This window comes from Buteo buteo, chromosome 13 (assembly GCF_964188355.1).
Source record: "Buteo buteo chromosome 13, bButBut1.hap1.1, whole genome shotgun sequence".
NCBI classification, from domain to species: domain Eukaryota; kingdom Metazoa; phylum Chordata; class Aves; order Accipitriformes; family Accipitridae; genus Buteo; species Buteo buteo.
The window spans coordinates 22,369,043-22,387,217 of record NC_134183.1 but is presented as its reverse complement, the minus strand read 5'-3'; the positions used below and the strand labels follow the sequence as shown (position 1 = coordinate 22,387,217).

General features: G+C 45.3%; 1 protein-coding gene across 1 annotated transcript in view; it reads left to right on the top strand.

Annotated features, from left to right (window-relative positions):
- Positions 1-18,175, top strand: part of SLCO3A1 (solute carrier organic anion transporter family member 3A1) — a 154,170-nt gene that overhangs the window by 27,363 nt on the left and 108,632 nt on the right. Inside the window, exon 2 of the mRNA XM_075045058.1 lies at positions 470-935. Coding sequence (XP_074901159.1) covers positions 470-935 — 466 coding nt within the window. The remainder of the gene's footprint in view (positions 1-469; positions 936-18,175) is intronic.

The following is an 18,175-nucleotide window of genomic DNA, read 5'->3' as shown; positions in this document are numbered from 1 at the left end:
ACTAACTGCGGTTCATTCCAAGAGAAAGACTGGGTGCCTGGCATGATGTGAGGCTTGGTGTGGTTTGTGCCTTGGTTCTGTGGGACAGTGTTTCCAACGTGAAGGCTGTGCATTCAAATAGAAAGCGGGCCCAAAGAGAGGCTAACCAGTCACCGAGTCATGGGTTTCTGCAGGCACCCAAAATATACATCGATGTACGCGGGAATTTGGAAGTGAACATGTGCTCAGACAGGTGGTAGGCTGTGAAATGTCACTTGGTGTTAGGACCTTCTGATGTGGCTGTATTTGAACAGTCAGATCATGCTTGGAGGTCAACTACTACTATACTGTGATTTGGACGTCGTTGATGTGTATGGTTTTGGCTCCAAGGGAAAGTCAAGGAAACTTATGCTTTAGCAGGACATATGGGGAGGACAGAAGGCAGGTTGTGTTCCCTCTCAGTAATTTTCTCTGGATTTCTCTGTTGTAGGTGAGTGTTTTAACCACCTTGGAGCGGCGATTCAACCTTCAGAGTGCTGATGTGGGAGTCATTGCCAGCAGCTTCGAGATTGGCAACCTGGCCCTCATCCTCTTCGTGAGCTACTTTGGAGCCCGAGGACACCGGCCACGCTTGATAGGATGTGGAGGGATAGTCATGGCCTTGGGTGCCCTCCTTTCCGCGTTGCCTGAATTTCTGACCCATCAGTACGAGTATGAATCGGGAGAAATACGCTGGGGGGCTGAAGGGAGGGATGTGTGTGCTGCCAATGGGTCCACCAGTGATGAGGGACCAGACCCGGACCTTATCTGCAGGAATAGGACTGCTACCAACATGATGTACTTGCTGCTCATTGGAGCACAGGTCCTCCTGGGCATTGGTGCTACCCCTGTCCAGCCCCTGGGAGTTTCCTACATTGATGACCACGTGAGGCGTAAAGATTCCTCCCTGTATATAGGTAAGGCTTTCTGAACTTCTCACTGAAGGCTTTCCTTGTGGGCTGGCATCTCGCTCCTGTTTTCTGTTTGACACCAGTGGAAGGGATGCCTTGAGGCCTCTTCTCCGTGTGCTGCTGTGCTTGTGAAGGTAACTTGGCATGGCTATCCACACCAAGCCATTGTAAGCAGCAGGGAAACACTGTGATATTTGCTTGTATTGTGGCAATGGTAAAGGTTGACAGCCATGGTGATTATTACTGGATGATTAGGCAGATGCTCACGGCTTCTATTGTGTTTGCCCAGGTTGCTTTAAATTCAGATATTGGTGGCTTATGGCTGAGTTTTAGGTGGAGAATTTCCACATGGCATATGTGATGAGGATTTTTATTTTTTTTTTTCCCCAAGGTGCCCTAGTTCCCTTCCTGTTCCAAAGCATTTGTCTGTGTCTGATCATTGCAGTATAAGGAGACTGAGAGGAGATGCATGTCTCGTCACTATCACCATCACATTATAGCAAGGAAGTGCTTGTTACCAAGTAGGTGCTGTGACCCAGCATGCTGTGGCAGGACCCCAGATAATGTGATCCCTGTAATGGAATGGGGTGCGGAAGCTGGTGAAGTCTATTTTGAGATATGGTGAGCTTGAAGTAGAACTCCTGATTCTGGTGATCATGTTGCAAAATTCTTCCAGTTGGTTAAGATATGAAAATTTGCTTCAGTTACCCAGTGAAATATCTCTGTTATTGGCGTAAAGTGCTCATGGGTTTCAGCAGCAGTACCTTCTCCAGAAGGTTTAAAGGGGATGTTGTGGGTGAAGTTGTTCTCTGAAAAAAACTTACCAGCTAGGCTCATTCTTCTTCCTGCAGGACTTGTCACTAGATAAATGGTTCCAATGCAGTAAATCAGTGAAGTGTGTGCTGCCATTAATGCGATCCTTCTGCATTTGTTAGTATAGCTTCTAGTAATCAAAACTCTGTGCACTTGTCCCATCATCCCTGTCTTGACGTGACTTTCAACTGAATGGATGATCCCATTACCGTTTGTTTTGGGGTTGGTTATTTTTTTGCGAAGACCTTTTTATCAAGTTCCCAAGCATAGCTGAGTGCAGCTGGGGTATGACCATAGACAGCAAAGCTGAACAGTCCTGCTGACTTTCTGAATGGTGTTCAGTGTCTTGGGATAGCGAAGAGGCCTGCTGGAAAGACTGACTATATAGCATGCTATGGCATTCCTGGTTGTATTGCTACTTTACTTAAAGAGGTTCTTCTGCATATTCAAAGTCTGTCCATGTTTTCCTGTAACTGGCCATAAGAGCATAGTATTTCAGCATTTAGCTTTGTCCTTGGATCATTATTCAGCTTCACTTGGTTCTGTAAGTGCTGGATAAAGCAGGATGATATATAAAATACAAGATACTGTACAGCCCGAAGGTGAATAATGAGACTAAATTCACTGGAGCAACTTTGCCAACACCATAAATGATGAGCTGGAATTAAGAGTGATTCTAAGATTATCTATTATAAATAACTATATAGAGAAGCAGCAACTTCTTTCGGTCTGTTCCATGGGCACTTTTAAAGCAATGCTTCATGTCTGAGAACAGGATTGAGGAGGGTGCATGAGAGGAGGATTAGGAAGAGTGATTCTTTTTGTTCCTGAGATACATTCATCTTGTATGCTAAAATAACTTCTTTAAAGTTGGCAGTTCAACTGTAGCTGGGAAAATACTGCCAGAAAATGATTTCTGCTTACTATATGCTGCTTCATTATTTTTCCTTCAGACATATGCTTCTAACCATGTTCCCTTCTACTGCAGAGTTTAAAAAAAACCCGAGCATTTTGGGGTTGTTTGCTTTACTGGCTTTAGCTATGAAAATCATAATCTGAATTTCTGTGTATGAATTATGGGTTGCAGAAGAGTGCATGCATATGTGCGCAACCAATCAGCCATACCAACAATGAAGTTTTTTAGTATCTGCCCCATCCCAGCCTATCCATCACAAGTAGGTTTTCAGATATGGAATGATTAATTCTTGTATCAAGCTGCAATCAATTTGGCTAGTAAAAATAAAAGCTAACAGGAAAAAATTACAGCAAAAAATCTATTCTGTGAATGAATATAAATGGAGAAGCAGCTGGTGGAAATGTACGTGTCTTCTCAGGTTTGTGAATACTTGAGAAGAGGTCAAATTCCTCAGTTTAAAATGTTTTTTTGAGAATTATTTGCTCAGATTTGTCTTTAACTGATTAATTTTGTTGATGTCATCAATGCAATTTTCAGTGGCCTTAGCAGAAAGCTGGCTGAGCAGCTTACCCACTTCATTCTTCTGTTTTGCAGAGGAAATAACTACAGACTGCATACTGTCACTGTGCTATATTTATATCAGTTTGCTTTCTCATAATAGCACGCTCACTCAATAGGGGCTACACTGTGTGTGACGGGATAAAACATTTTTGGGTAGGTTCCTTCAGCTTAAATTAGGAGCAAATCTGGCATAGGTTGTTCTCTCAGGATAGAAACTAATTAATAACAGCAGTAAGAGTCTGGCTGAACTTTCTGTCATGGCTGGCTGTGACTAAGAAATGATCAGATTGACCAGTTCCTGCTGTCTTTAGTATATTGCTAACATCGAGTACGTATATGCTGCATTTGGGCTGTATGGTAGCTGTGGGGGGCGGGAAGCAGCAATCTCTCACCTAACAACTAAGTGCTAGTAATTGTCCACCTGCTGCAATAAAAACCCTCTTGTGTCCTAAGGCAGTGAATTAGATAGAAATAACTCTGTGCACTGAGAGTTGTCTTCCTTCTTTCTGAGTTGTACAAGAGTTCAGTGGAGTAACTTAATATAATATCTAATACTGTCTCTTTGCAGTGAAATGACAATACAGGAAGACTCCTCTAGTTTCAAAAAAACAGAACAAAAACCCCCCAAACCCAAGAACGTGTTGTCCCACGTGTTCCCCCCTGCCCCCAACCATTCTTCTTTTTGTATTAGTACTAATACGTGTGTGCAGAAGAATGCAGATGTGATACCATATGGAATTTAAAGTGAAACTTTGGCTTTAACTGCTAGTTCAAGTAATAGCATCTGTGGAATATAATATTTCTGGCCATGAAGTCTGTCAAATCTGGCTCGTGGTTTCTCTGCAGTGACAGGCACACAGGAGATGGTGGGCAGTGCACCTCTATTGTGCATCCTTTGAAGGCAGAGGTTGCTCAGGCTTGTGCTCTGCTAAGGAAGTGAAGATTCATAGAGTTTCATAATTAGAGAGACAGGGGTGAGGTATTACAGAAAGTTATCTTTGTGGCATGGGCTGCTGACATGTAGTTTCATGTTTCTTGAGCTAATAGCAGATTTTTTGATGGCTGCAATGTGTTGCTACCAAACTCAAACAGATTCTGTTGCTGTAGTAACCAGCCCTAGCAAAGAGGGCTGTGTTGTGGTAGCTGAGGGCAAATCAAATCAAAAAGATGCATGCATGGAAGTATGCACCAAAGGATGTTCAAAAGAAAACACATTTGTGCTGTAACAGAGTTAGAAAGATAGTGGGACCATGCCTGCTCCTGCTAATGATGGGAAATATGTTCTCCTCCCATTTCAGCATCCGAGCGTCTGCTCAACACAAAGGTCGTAATGTTGGCAATAACAGCCAAAAGATGAAAAAATAAAGGAATTTTCTTAGCTGTTTGAAGTTAGGAAAAAATCTTCTGGTTTGCTGCTGGTTTGCTTGCTTCTCTCTGTTTGGGTCTGCTCTTGTATTTAAGATCTGAACTCCCATCTAGAGGTTTCCAAACAAGCAGATTAATTTTACCTGTGTATTTATTGGCATCTGGCCATAAGTAACCCCTTTGAGTGGAGGAATTCCTCACTCCTGCAGACTGTGCAAGGCTTGTTATTGCTGCAGCTTCACTAATGTCAAAGAATTCCCTCAATTTGTGGCATCATTTATTTTTAAGGAGGAAAAGGATGTTGAAGACTACTTACTACACAGTTTCTTTCTCTACCCGCTAATGACTCACTTGACATTTCCCTCTTTAGTTCGTTTTCTGCTAGGTCTTGCTGAGTTCTGTTGAAATCAATGAAAACTTTGTCATTAGGAGGGGGATCAGAGGAGTCATGGAGCTGATACGGGGGGGGACACAGACAGCCAGATCTGACAGTGGTTGTATGGATTTGCTGCCTCTCGGATGAGCAAGAGCTTGCAAGTGTTTTCTGGTCACTGGAGCACCCATGTTGCTCTCAGCAGTGGTTTGCGTGTTCAGTTAGAGCCAGTGCAGTGATGTGGGAGATTAATGTTATTAGCAGTCTCCATACGCACCTTCTGGGCTTCCTGTAGCATTTAACATTTGCAGAGAAAAGTTGTTGCATCTTGTCTAGGACATGGTTACCTATAGAGCAGAATGAATAGCCTCTGGGAGCCAGTATTTGATCTGGCACAATTAAGGGCTGCATTATATAGAGGAAGTTGCTATTATTCTGTCTCCTGTTGATGGAGGAAATTGATATTGATGTTAGAGGGAGCACTGCCAGATTGTGTGGCTCATTCAGAAGAATGCTGTGTTGATCTTTAACGCTATTTAAGTTTGTTGAAGCTGTCTCACTGTTTAACTTCATAGACACATACCCCACACATTCAGAACCCATAACTCAGACTCCTTGCTGACTTGCAGAAACTGCTGTAATGGGAAGAATTACTTTAAGGAAATCCCAGAAAGGGGCAAGTCTTGAGTCAAGGGAGTAAGTGATGAGGAGTGATGAGCGCTCCTGAGTTATTGGTAGTGCAAGGGTGTGCCTGAGCACAGTGTGCTCAGGGGCATAGAGCTGTTCTTGGCCTGCTTCATGGCAGAGTGGAGGAAAGGAAAAAATAGAAAACTCAGCACTGCTGGACCTGTCTGTTTAGCTGCTTTCTTCTGTCTCATCTCCCAGGCTTCTGTCTGGCCTTTTCTTCATGTATTTTGGTTTATCTTATGGTTGTTCCAGCTGTCACCCTGGGTGTAAGAGGAGAACTTGACAGGATGGTGTTCTCTGTCCACATCTGCCCAGATGGGACTAACCCGGTAAGGGGGACAAGACTCTGCATTGTCACTGCTGACTTTGACCTTTGCAGAGGTGTCGGGTTATTTTACATGGAATGTGTGGAAGCACTTTTTGTTTTGTGATGACAGTCATAGAGAAATGCTCACTCTTGCTTCTGGTGCTTTCTTGCTTGCTTTAAGCACCAGCTCCACATTTGTCGCAGAGGAAGACAAACATGCCCTAGTTGGAATCTTGCTGTCTCCAGGGATAAATTTGTCCATTTGAAAAATCACTTATGGTAGCTTACGTCAGTCAAAATGACAGCAGCCATTGTGTTTTGAAGAAGCAGAAGCATTTTCTCGACTGACAAGAATTAAATCTGAGAGTTAGTATCTGTGGCGGTGAGTTAATAGCAAGTTATCAGCATAAGATGCTGAAATCATCAGAGTTTGAGTCAACATTTTGTGTGTGGCAATATGAAGAAATAGTACTTGGGTTTCTGTTAGGAAGCTCATGTTGGTAAGCTAAGCAGCTGCTGTGAGTTTTGAAACCATTCATCTCCTGTGTGTCTTCATAGGATCGTAGAATGGTTTGGGTTGGAAGGGACCTTAAAGATCATCCAGTTCCAACCCCCTGCCATGGGCAGGGACACCTTCCACTAGACCAGGTTGCTCAAAGCCCCATCCAGCCTGGCCTTGAACACTTCCAGGGATGGGGCATTGTCCTGGTTTCAGCTGGGATAGAGTTAATTGTCTTCCTAGTAGCTGGTACAGTGCTATGTTTTGAGTTCAGTATGCGAAGAATGTTGATAATACTGATGTTTTCAGTTGTTGCTAACTAGTGTTTAGTCTAAAGTCAAGGATTTTTCAGCTTCCCATGCCCAGCCGGTGAGAAAGCTGGAGGGGCACAAGAAGTTGGCACAGGACACGGCCAGGGCAGCTGACCCAAACTGGCCAACAGGGTATTCCATACCATGGGATGTCACATCTAGTAGATAAACTGGGGGAAGTGGGGGCAGGGGATTGCTGCTCAGGGACTAACTGGGTGTTGATCGGTGGGTGGTGAACAATTGCACTGCACATCATTTGTACATTCCAATCCTTTTATTAGTGCTGTTGTCATTTTATTAGTGTTTATTAGTTGATTCTTGTCTGTTCTATTAAACCATTCTTATCTCAACCCATGAGTTTTACTTTTTTCCTGATTTTCTCCCCTATCCCACTGGGTGGGGAGGGAGTGAGTGAGCAGCTGCATGGTGCTTAGTTGCTGGCTGGGGTTAAACCATGACAGGCATCCACAACTTCTCTGGGCAACCTGTTCCACTGCCTCACCACCCTCACAGTAAAGAACTTCTTCCTAATATCTAATCTAAATCTACCCTCTTTCAGTTTAAAGCCATTACCCCTTGTCCTATCACTACACTCCCTGATAAAGAGTCCCTCCCCATCTTCCCTGCAGCCCCCCTTTAGGTACTGGCAGGCTGCTATAAGGTCTCCCCAGAGCCTTCTCTTCTCCAGGCTGAACAACCCCGACTCTCTCAGCCTGTCCTCATAGGAGAGGTGCTCCAGCCCTCTGATCATCTTCCTGACCCTCCTCTGGACCCTCTCAAGCAGTTCCATGTCTTTCTTATGTTGGGGGACCCAGAGCAGAACGCAGTACTCCAGGTGGGGTCCCACGAGAGCAGAGTAGAGGGGGACAATCACCTCCCTCGACCTGCTGGCCACACTTCTTTTGATGCAGCCCAGAATGTGACTGGCTTTCTGGGCTGCAAATGCACACATTGCTGGCTCATGTTTATTTTTTCTTCCACTAATACCCCCAAGTCCCTCTCCTCAGGGCTGCTGTTAATCCACTCATCGCCCAGGCTGTATCTGTGCTTTGGATTGCCCTGACCCATGTGCAGGACCTTGCACTTGGCCTTGTTGAACTTCATGAGGCTCACATGAACTTCATGAGGTATGTGATATTATGTACATTAGGTTTTAACAATAAATACTAAAACAAAATAATTTAAAAAGGAAATGGGGTTTCTGATTTTATTAAAAAAAAGGGATAATGTGTTCAACGCCATTAAAGAAAAAGCCATAAAAATTGGAGTTGAAAACCCCAGCCCTTCGCAGGATGTACTCCCATTGCCTAATGAGTATTCTTGTATGTAACTTACTGTATTTGAAGGACTATAGAATGGGCAGTCAGTGACAGCATCTTTCATAATAGTAAATGTCTCCCTTTTCTTGAAGCTTTTGGAATTCTGTTTCCTGGGGGACACCACGTAATTCTGAGAAAAGTGAATATTTTGGAACTGAAAGAGCAAATTTTACAGATGTTTGGCTTTCAGGCTGGAAATCTATTCTTTTCTTTACATAGCATGATATCTACAGCATGATAGGTTCTGTGTGAAGTTAGTGGGTACCCACAAAAATGTGTTGAGATGGGCATTGCTTCTGTCCCTTCCCAATTCTGTATTTTTTTCATTCTGTGAATCCCCCTCCCGTCAAGAAATTCACTTAGGTTTCCAATAGCTGCTTGCTAGTTTTGCCTCTAACTGCTGAAAAGTCTTTTGTGTGGACAACGAATGCATGTTGCTCAGTCTTGCCCTTTCTGAATTTCTCCAAAATGTCTTGAAGTGTGTGTTTGAACCTACATGCCTAAACCATAGCAAGCAGAATAATTTTTTGTTTATAGCATACAAGTCACATCACCAGCCTTTTTAAGGCCCTCCATTGATGCATATTGATTGGAAGGTCTTTAGGACCCACTTGAGAGGTCTGTACAGCTCTGCTTATCCTTCTACTCCTCACAGCCTTTCCCACCTAGCTGTATTCCTTCCTTGTGTGGTCTGCAAACAACACAGGTACTTTATTCACATTAGCCCTTCTTGCTGGAACATGCTTCTCTGAGCTCACTCACTTAAGGCTCTGCCAGCCTTGTGCTTTCCTTAACTCTTTTTCTTTTAAAGCCTGTTTCTACTAGGTCTTTTGTAGTGGATCTTAGCTGACTTCTTATCTGTTGTATTTCCTCTGTGTGCCCGCTTAATACCCGCGAGCTGCTTGGTGAGTTTGTCCACCTCCGTGTGGGCACACGCGCTTGCAGAGCATGAGCACTTGGTCCAGAGAATTGCTTTTCTCCTTGCTGGTATATGCGATTTTATAGGTATGTAATATTTTTAGCCTGAAGACTTGATGGAATTTTGTAATTGTTTTGTTTGGTAAAAGCATCCTCCTGTGGGTGATTTGGAGAGCCTTTCCTTTCTGCCACAGTTTCCAAGGGGTTGAGAAAGACACAGTATTAACGCTAAACTAAAAGGAGTGCTGTTGCCAGCATGAGTGCTGTTGATGCCTGCTCATTATTGAAAGGTGTCTTTGCATCAGATTCACTGGGTTGTCTTCCCTGTGGACTAACTGTGATCAGATTAAATCGCATGGCTTCATGCGGATATACCGGTATTAACTGTGTTGGCCTAACCCACTGATCCATTGATAACCTGCAGCCTTTTGTAATTACTCCCCTTTGGGGAAAGATCTGTGTTCTCATTTGCTGTGTGTCAGCGGGGCTGGCTCAGTTACACATGTCCCCTTTTACAGTGCCAGTGGTAATATCCTGGAAAATTAAATGGAAACGTAAACAAGTGTGTAGGGTGTATTAGAGCAGTAACAATAATCCATTAATGGGAATAACCTTCCCCACTGCAGGCAGGAAGGCTGAGTTGTGATAGGCAGTAGCTGAATGGATGTATTTATTCAATTAAATATATGTATGCACAAAGTCGTAACTGCTATGGGCTCCATTATTTTACAGCAATTGCTCGTTACCTTAACCTTCTGCTAATAGCTTTTTTGTTATGAGGTGAGTAAATAAAGCTTGAGTCCAACACAAATGACTTTGTGTGAGAGCATACTGAGGGTGGGAGCTGTTACCATGTTACTCTGTGCTCTCTGTGTACTTTGCAGCTGATTTTTGGCTTAATTGGGATTTGATGACTCTGGTGTCTTGTAAAAATCACTTCATTTTTTGAGCATGTTGGTTTCTTTCTGTAGTGTATTTAAAACAGTCATCACCTGGGAGAGCCTAGTGAGGTACATCATTCCTGGGGCAGCCTCTTTAAAGCAGTGCCCTTGTCATTTAAATGGCAGATATGCAGAGGACAGTACATATTAGTCCTAAGGTTCATAAAATTAATTAAATAGATTGGAAGGTGCCGAGTTGCCCATGTCAAGAGCTAAAGGCTGTATTGTACCTCCTCGATGGCGCAAGCGGCAGTGAGCTCTGGTGTGTGCCGTCAGTCTTGGCCCTTCTCCTGGGAGTTTGACTGAGACTCCCCAACTCGTTGCACATAAGAAGCCTCCAGATGTTTTGGTCCCAGTTTACAGGCTGGCACTGAGGACACTTGGAGCTGTGTTTAGCATGTGCCTTCCCATTGTGGGACAAGGCATAGGATCTGCCCCTTTGCCAGCACGAATCAGGGCACTGGCCTCAAAGCAGTGGCAAAAGTCTTGTTGCCCAATACTGAGGCTTGTGTTGTCCTCTCCTCCTACCCAAACAAAGAATTTGGTATGGAGGATATTTTAGGACTTGTCAGAAATTATTATCCTACTCATCCTCAGCCAAGTGAGCAAGAGGCGGCTTTCATGAATTTTGCTGTGCCACTGTAACCTTGCAACAAAGGGCAGTGACCAGAAGTAGTGTTAAAAGATAATCACTGCCTTAAAGTTGCAAATAGTTGCTGCTTTATTGTATAGCCTGACACACACATCCTGCCCAATGCCAGCAGGCCTTCAGACCCCTCTCGCTGCTGCTCTTGATGTCTGCCATGTTGTGAGCTGCAGGGAAAGCTGCCTGGCCTGGCTGTATACCTGCCCACCTGCGGCTATCTGCAGGACGAGGTGTTCGTATGAGTGTATAGGAGAAAGCAAAACTCTTTCACAAAAGCTTCTGCTTTCACTCTTTCACGACTGCCTCTTCTCTTGCTGGGTGAGGCGCTTGACTTTTTTTTTTTTTTTTTTTTTTTTTTTTTTTTTTCCCCCCCTTTGGAGAGGCTGCTGCAGGTTTGAGCTGGGTGCCGGGCCTGCTGACATTCACACCTTTTGGGTGCCAGCTAGGTGCTATTTGAGTAACGTCCTAAAAGTGTTTGGGTTTGCAAAGTCCCGAGCAGTGCCACAGCACAAACGTACGGGTCTGTTGACACATGGGGCCTGGCAGTGCTCAGCTGCCAAAGCTGCTGTTAAGCTGCGTTTTTATCGTGACTGCTGTGCCATGCCTTGGCAGCTCTGCGCAGGTCGCTCCCCAGCGCAGCAGCTGGAAGGGCAGAGCTCCTTCAGGGCTGTGGGGAACAGGGCAGGGAGAGCTTTTTCCAGAGGCTGCGAGGGACATCGACAGAGTGATGGCAGGTCAGGCCCTGGATGAGACTTCCCTCAAGGCTGTGTGTGTAACTGGCATGAGACATCCAACAGGTGCCTGACCAACGTGACAGGTTCAGCGTATGAACCGAAGTAATTAAAGACTAATGGCGTTAACACCAGAGGAGCAGCTGTGACATGAATCAAAGGCGTGGGACAGCCCAATAGTACCTGTTTTGTGATGCCCGAGGCAGAGCGGCTGTGGAGACATCGGCGTGGTCTCAATAACTTGCAACTGTCTGATTACCCCTGGTGGACTAGCTGGGAGGAAAAAGTGTGGCCCCAAGTGGTGGGTACCTTGCAAAACAGACATAAAATTCCTTGATGTGCTTCTTGGTCACCTTGTAAGCCATAAGAAGAGCCAGTGGAGTGGGAGCCCTTCCTGGGAAAGGTAGTGTATGCAGGGCTCGGTGACAGACTGAAACCTTGCATCTGGCATACTTGTCACCAGGGGCCTGGTGCTGGGATTTAACCTGCTGAAGATCTGCCTGCTTATTTTGGAACTGCTGGTGGAAGAGCCGCTGCTGCGGTGGTGCCGAGGTGTTTCCCCACCGACTAACCTGTCACTTCACAGCCGTCAGTCACGCGCGTCTTCCGAACCAGCTCTGCTGCCACAAGGAAAATGCTGAGTCAAGGACCTAAACTGAGCTTGAGAAAGATGAAATTGGCCATGAGCTGCATCTCTGAAGGTCTGTCAGAAAAAGGTACAGGGCAAAAATGATGTTCCCCTTTCACGTATAGGGTTTGGTTCACCCTGGGAGTAAACCTGAGGCTTTTTGACCTCTTTTTGCCTCCACGCTGCCCACACAAAACCCAGTCTGCAGGGCTATGGACTCTGGGAAGGGGTGAGCTTTTTGCAGTGCAGGTAGATGCCCTCCAACCGCTGCCACTGCAGCCCTGGCAGCTGAGTGCATGCAGAGCATGGCTGGGGCGCGCCGCAGGCCACGCGAGTGCTGCACGCTGCAGGCCACGCGGTCAGGCGTGGGGAAGAGGAGGCTGGCAGTGCCCATGCTGCCGGAGAAGGGCTGCAGAAGGCCTGTGCCTGGTTCGTCTGGGGTTACTCAGCTAGGAGCGTTCCCCTTGGCTTTGGACAAATCCTTCTGGCTTTGCCTTCTCAACATTTGGGGTTTGGTCTCTAAATTGCTCTTTCGAACTTTGGTCTTTTGAAAGCACTTGGAGAGTCTTTTTTCAGATTTCTTTTGGCCAAGGTACAGCCATTTCATTAACTGTGCTGCTAATGAGGTATTTGGCTTTTCCTTAGAGGGAGGCCTGGTCTCACTAAGTCCCCTTTTGATTTCAGTAATAGGGATTTTGTCTGGAGGATGCTATCCAAATTTGGCCCTTTATTAACCAATTAACATGAGGATTTAAATAGGTTCTCCAATGGATGTTAACAACATGTCACGTTGCTCTTTAACTTAATACCTCAGAGCACTTTGCTGCAGCTAAACAAGACTGCCTCTGTTACAAGGTGCAGGATCTGGCCAAAGGCAGCAGATCAAAGCAATAGCAGAAATTCAGGAGTTCAAACAGGTAGAAGAGCAAGATACACCATGCACCACTTCTTTCCTCACTGTCTCCCTCTGCTTACCTCGCTTTTTCACTGTGGTTTTCTGTACATTCCTATCCTCAGTGTTGGACAAACCATTCCAGCTGTAACTGTTTGTACAAGACAGTGATACTGCTTATTAGAGTTGGAAAGAAATAATATTAGGGGAGGAAAAAAAAGACAACCGGGACAACTTTGCTGTATTAGTCATTGCTGTGGAGACCAATTACCCTTGTGATGAAAGACCACCTGTATCTTGTTAGCCATCAGCTAACAACATATGGATGTCCTAATTCAATCAGACTGATCATCAAAAGAACACTTGTTAGAGAAAGCTTTCCCTCTGCAGAGTTATAAACTCTGTGCTGGGGGGACAGAGAGGGGTGGTGAGGACATTACTGTCCTCAGCTGTGGGTCGCCTCAGCTTTCTGTTCATTTGGGGCACTCATTGGGGGGGCGGGGGGAGGGTGTCAATACTCCCCCTCCGCATTTTACATAAAAACTCACATTCCTGCAATGCAAGTGTAAAGATGTTTTACTGCACTTTTGTTTTATATCAATGCATATCTTCATTTATGTCCTTTGTAAAAGCATGCTGTTCTGGTACTGCTGCTAGACAAGCATGCTGTGTTTGTAGACTGCAAGAAGCAGCATTGTAGGAAACCAAACTATTTGCAGTAGTTCTCTGTAAGCTGTGCAGAGTTTTCCACAGGTGCCAGAGGGTAAAACGTTTGTAGGGAGAGATAACACCTTCTATTTGATCAGCTGAGACAGCTGGAAAACACACATGTTCATGCTTGGTGAATCTTGCTCAGACCAGTGTGACAACTTATACTTCAGGATTTACTTTTTGTTTCCCAGCAGTCACTTGATCTGGTGAAATACACTTCTTGTCTCTCCAAACCTTGCTTCCCTTCCTGTGTTTGTGAGAATTATGTATCAAATGGGAACCCGGTCTCTTCTGTAATTGAATACCACACCTCATTAGGGCTTAGCATTCTGGAGGTACTTGATTTGTAAGTAGTAGCAAAACTCAAGTTAAGCATGGGTTAAACAAATACTCTTACTCCAGCAAAGTCTCCAGGGTTATAAAACAAGTTAGCAAGAGGGTGAGAATAGACCCCAGGAATTCTGACACCAGTGCCTTGCAATTGCTCTGAGACTGAAAACATTTCACTGCATTGTTGCAAAACAATGTATCTTCCATGGGTGCAGACATTCCTTCCTTTTCAGTGTCAGAGGGGTAAATGGTCCTGGCTTCTTGTCTGCTAGCACTAGCCTTCTCCATCTCTGCAAACTACGTTTAATTTGTCTCTTAAGAGTTGGATGATTAAACGGAGTCCAACACTGTCTTTGAGTAGTGGTCAGTGAGGTGCAAGAAGCAGGTTGAGGACAGTCAGACTCCACACTGCTCCACAACCCGCTTCCAGGAGCCACCAGCACAGCGATGTGCACCTGGGCTTGTCCAGTCACTTTTGAAGCTTGCTTATGTTTATGGTCTGCACAATAGAAATGGCAGTGAATTCCACAGCCCCCTGTGTAAAGATGTTTTACTGCACTGTGGCTTTTCTTATCACCTAGTTAGGTTGCACATTTTTTCTTCCCAAGTCTGTTACTTTCGTGTTTGGATGCTTAGGATTTGGGCTTTAAGGCTGTGAAGGTGGTGAAGGGGGAACAAAACTGTTCTCCTGGACTGAAGATATGGTAGCTGCCTGTCAAAAATCTTGTTGCTGCCGGAGATGGTAGTCATGCCATCACCCTGGCCTTGGCACATCCCACTGATAGGAGTGCTCCGGTAGCTCCTTGGGCTGGTAAGAAAGTGCACTGGAGCAGGGGGGATAAAGCACAGGTTTGTGCAGCTGGCAAAGATTAGGGCAGGCCATCCCATTAAGTGAAAAATGTAGTCTTAAATGGGTTTTGCTGATGCATAAAAAGACCTGCTGAAGTGAAAAATTCAGATAAACAAGAGAAGTGAAAATGAAGCTGTGCTGCTCTCCAGTGTTACTGTATAAAATGCTCCCATGTGTAGCTCCTTGAGTTTGTCTCACATTCTGCGCCCCCCAAAACTGTGGTAATGTGGAGACTAAGCAGCTTGAGCGAAGCTTACTGAATAAATTAGACTCGCTGTCCTGTGATATTCCAGCTCTGAGTAAACAGATGAGACTTACTCTGTGCCTTAAAATCAGCAAGTTTGGGCTTTATTAGCCCTGGAGGGGTAGTAAATTCAAGAGCTGAGCTGGAGGAGCAGACGGAGGAGGAGACAAGCAAGGAGGTGTAGCATTGGATAGGATATGCTCGAGAAAGTCCTTGCTGCTTATTGCAGCCCAGGAAGGCAATTTGAAATTGAATCTACAGTGCACTAGGGAGCTGTTGGAGGTGACTTAGGCTGGGGTAAGGATTTGGGAAATCTTGATGAGCGAAGGCTGTGTTCAGCAAAGGCAAGAATAAGGATGTTGGCAAAAGTAAGGTGAAGTGGGGAGGTGGAGCTAGTGGGGAGGTAGAGGTGAGCAGCAGCATATTAAGGCTGGGTGGCGGCAGGTTTTGAAGCAACTAGAGTTCAGATGGGAGCTGAGCTGGTATAGGAGAAACATGGTATGGGCCATCTCCATTAAGTCTACAGAAGTCTGGATCCTCACATCAAAAGGCTCTTTAATTTCTATTAAAATTCAGGCTCTTTATTTTAATCGATAACCATGGGAATTAGGTGTCTAAATAGAATCTGGGCTAAATGTTGCCTTTCTGGATCACAATTGTTGGGTGATTCTCAAGGGCATTGCTGTGTGCTGCCTCCTAGACCACGGGACACACGTGGTCTCCATTTTCTTGCAAAACAAGCTTGTTTTGTGAATAAACAGTGTGTTTTGATGGTGGGTGTGGGTGGTGTCAGGAGGGGAAGCGAGTGTGCTAGGAGCCTTGTTACCAAAGAGATCCTAGTGTTTACTGAAGATGCTAATTGCTGCCTCCAACCCATCCTTACTTGTCTTCTGCCCAGAACACACTGATCAAAGGTGCTGGTAACACTTGCATTGAGTAAAAAGCTCGTAAGAAAAAAAGACACTCTTGAATTTCAGGAGTACCGCTGACCGCTGTTTTACTTTTTGGCTGGCATTTTTTGGAGGGATTTTTGACACTGGAGGTGGCAAAGGAAGGAAATGGTTTTGGTTTTTGGGTTTGTTTTTTAATGCCCCATATGGCCGTTTTATTAACTGGAAAACCTCCAACTGTGACTTGGATGATGTTATACAGCTACAGAGCAAAACTCATTCCCAGCCATGTGGCTGAGAGTACTTGCACCTCTGAGCATGAGCCATTCCTCCCCCATCTAGGGTTAGGGTGAAAAATAAAAGCTGCATTTGCCCTGTTTTGCTGACCCAAGGAAAACATTGTTGCTTTTCATGCTGGGGATGTTGAGCTTTTCAAACAAAATGCTAACCTTGAACAAACTAGCTGTTAGCAGCTCATCAAAAAGCACCTCTGTCTGAGTTGAGGTTCTGGGAATGGCAGGTACAGCAAACCCACAAGTCTGGGGTTTTTAACAGTTTGCAGTGTGTTTATCCACCACAAAACTGGTGATAGGGTGGTTATACTTTCATTTTCTTCCCTGCTTGTATGAGTGGAGTTTTCTACCATAGTATGAAAGAACACATTGCAAACCAAACTTCTGTAGCGGTGATCAGCACTTCCCAAGCATTGACTCTTTGATTCCTGCCCGAGGAGCTTTTCTTCGCATTGTCTTACCATGCTGAGACAGAGAAATGACTTGCTGTGTGTAGCATCTCAGTTGGCAGATGAGACTGAGAATTTAGAAATAGCTTTCAGTCATGTTCCTACCATCTTCTTCAAATGTATATGTTGAAGTTACTACCTTGGTTTTCTGTCCAGGGGACTTGGCAACAGAGCATTTCTCAGACCTGCCTTTTTGCTTGTTATTTCCTGTTGTGCAAAGCAGGGAAAAGGAGAGTTGGGACCTCAGCCTTTGTTATGAGAGGGTCTTGGTTCTTCCACAATATCCTGGAGACTCTTCCTCTGAGAGGGATGTCAGAGAGAGGAATGGGATTTGTTTAAATGGATCCCTTTAGGTTCAGCTGCTTCATTGGCAGCTGTGAGTGTAGAAGTGGGATTTGATGTTTAGGAGTGGGCGTTTCCCATTTCACATCCCAGAAGCTGTGCCTCTGGTCCTGACCCTTCACAGCCGTCAGTGCTGGATCCAGCTGCTGCGTGGTGGAGTCCACGCTAGCAGTGTCACGAGTTGAAGTTCAGCAATTGATTCATTGTTTTTCCTGACAGCTTCTCTCTGGAGCTGTGCTAGGTAGCACAGAACTGCTGTCTGCTTGCCAAAGGTGATGTTTGGGACCGAATGGGCTGGTAAAAGTTGCTCAGTGGGTAGGCAGAGCTCCCCGTGTCTGTTAGCAGTGACTCAGGGCTGTTGCTCCCTTTCCCTGGGAGATTCCTCTGGATGGGGACAGCCTGCCAGAGGCAGAGCAAATAAATAAGCTGGGCTCTGGTTACAGCAGGTGGATAGTCTATCAGCAGGGTCCTCGCAGCAGTGGCGAGTGTCTGCTGTCACCTGGGCCAGAAGCAGAGATAACCTTTTGCTGTGCTGAAAGTGCAGGAGCAGAGTCATGGCCGCAGCCTGCTGCATCACTCCACGTGCTACCTACCCTCTGTGCCTCTGGGGATGCTGAGTATGCTTGGTAGGCATCGCTGGGGTGGAGCTGGAAGTGGCACAAAGCAGTCACAGGCCCAGTTTTGCAGGGTCTGCACCTTCTGTTCTTCGTAACCTCTGGCCTTCCACGGGAAGGTAGTGGAAGAGGAGCATAAGGTCCAGTGTTGACCATTGAGGCTTATTGCCTCCAACCCAGGTTAAAGGCTTCTTAGTTGCAACCTGCCTATGTAGCACAAAGTGGTTTCAGTTGCCTAAAGGGTTTTCTCCTTTTCTGCTGGTCACAAACATGGTTTGATAGGAACTGTGGGTTGTGACTTCATTGATGCCCTAGGCTATGTTGCTGCATGTGAATCAATATCCTTTTTCAGCCAGTTGTGCTCATAACTGTTGTATTATGGCTGAAGAAAAGGGAGATTCAAAGGTGACACTTAAATTGTTGTCATTCAATAGACTCCTATGTGCAGCAGGAGGATGAGCTGCCTCCTGTACAGAGTTTCCTCTCTCCTGGAGAGGGACCCCAAATCTAACCTCAAGTGTCTGCATGGAGGGTCAGTGTGGCTGAATCTTCCTCCCCTCTGAAAGAGACTTTGTCCTGTATCAGGCACATAGGAAACAGCTTAGTGTTATGGTTT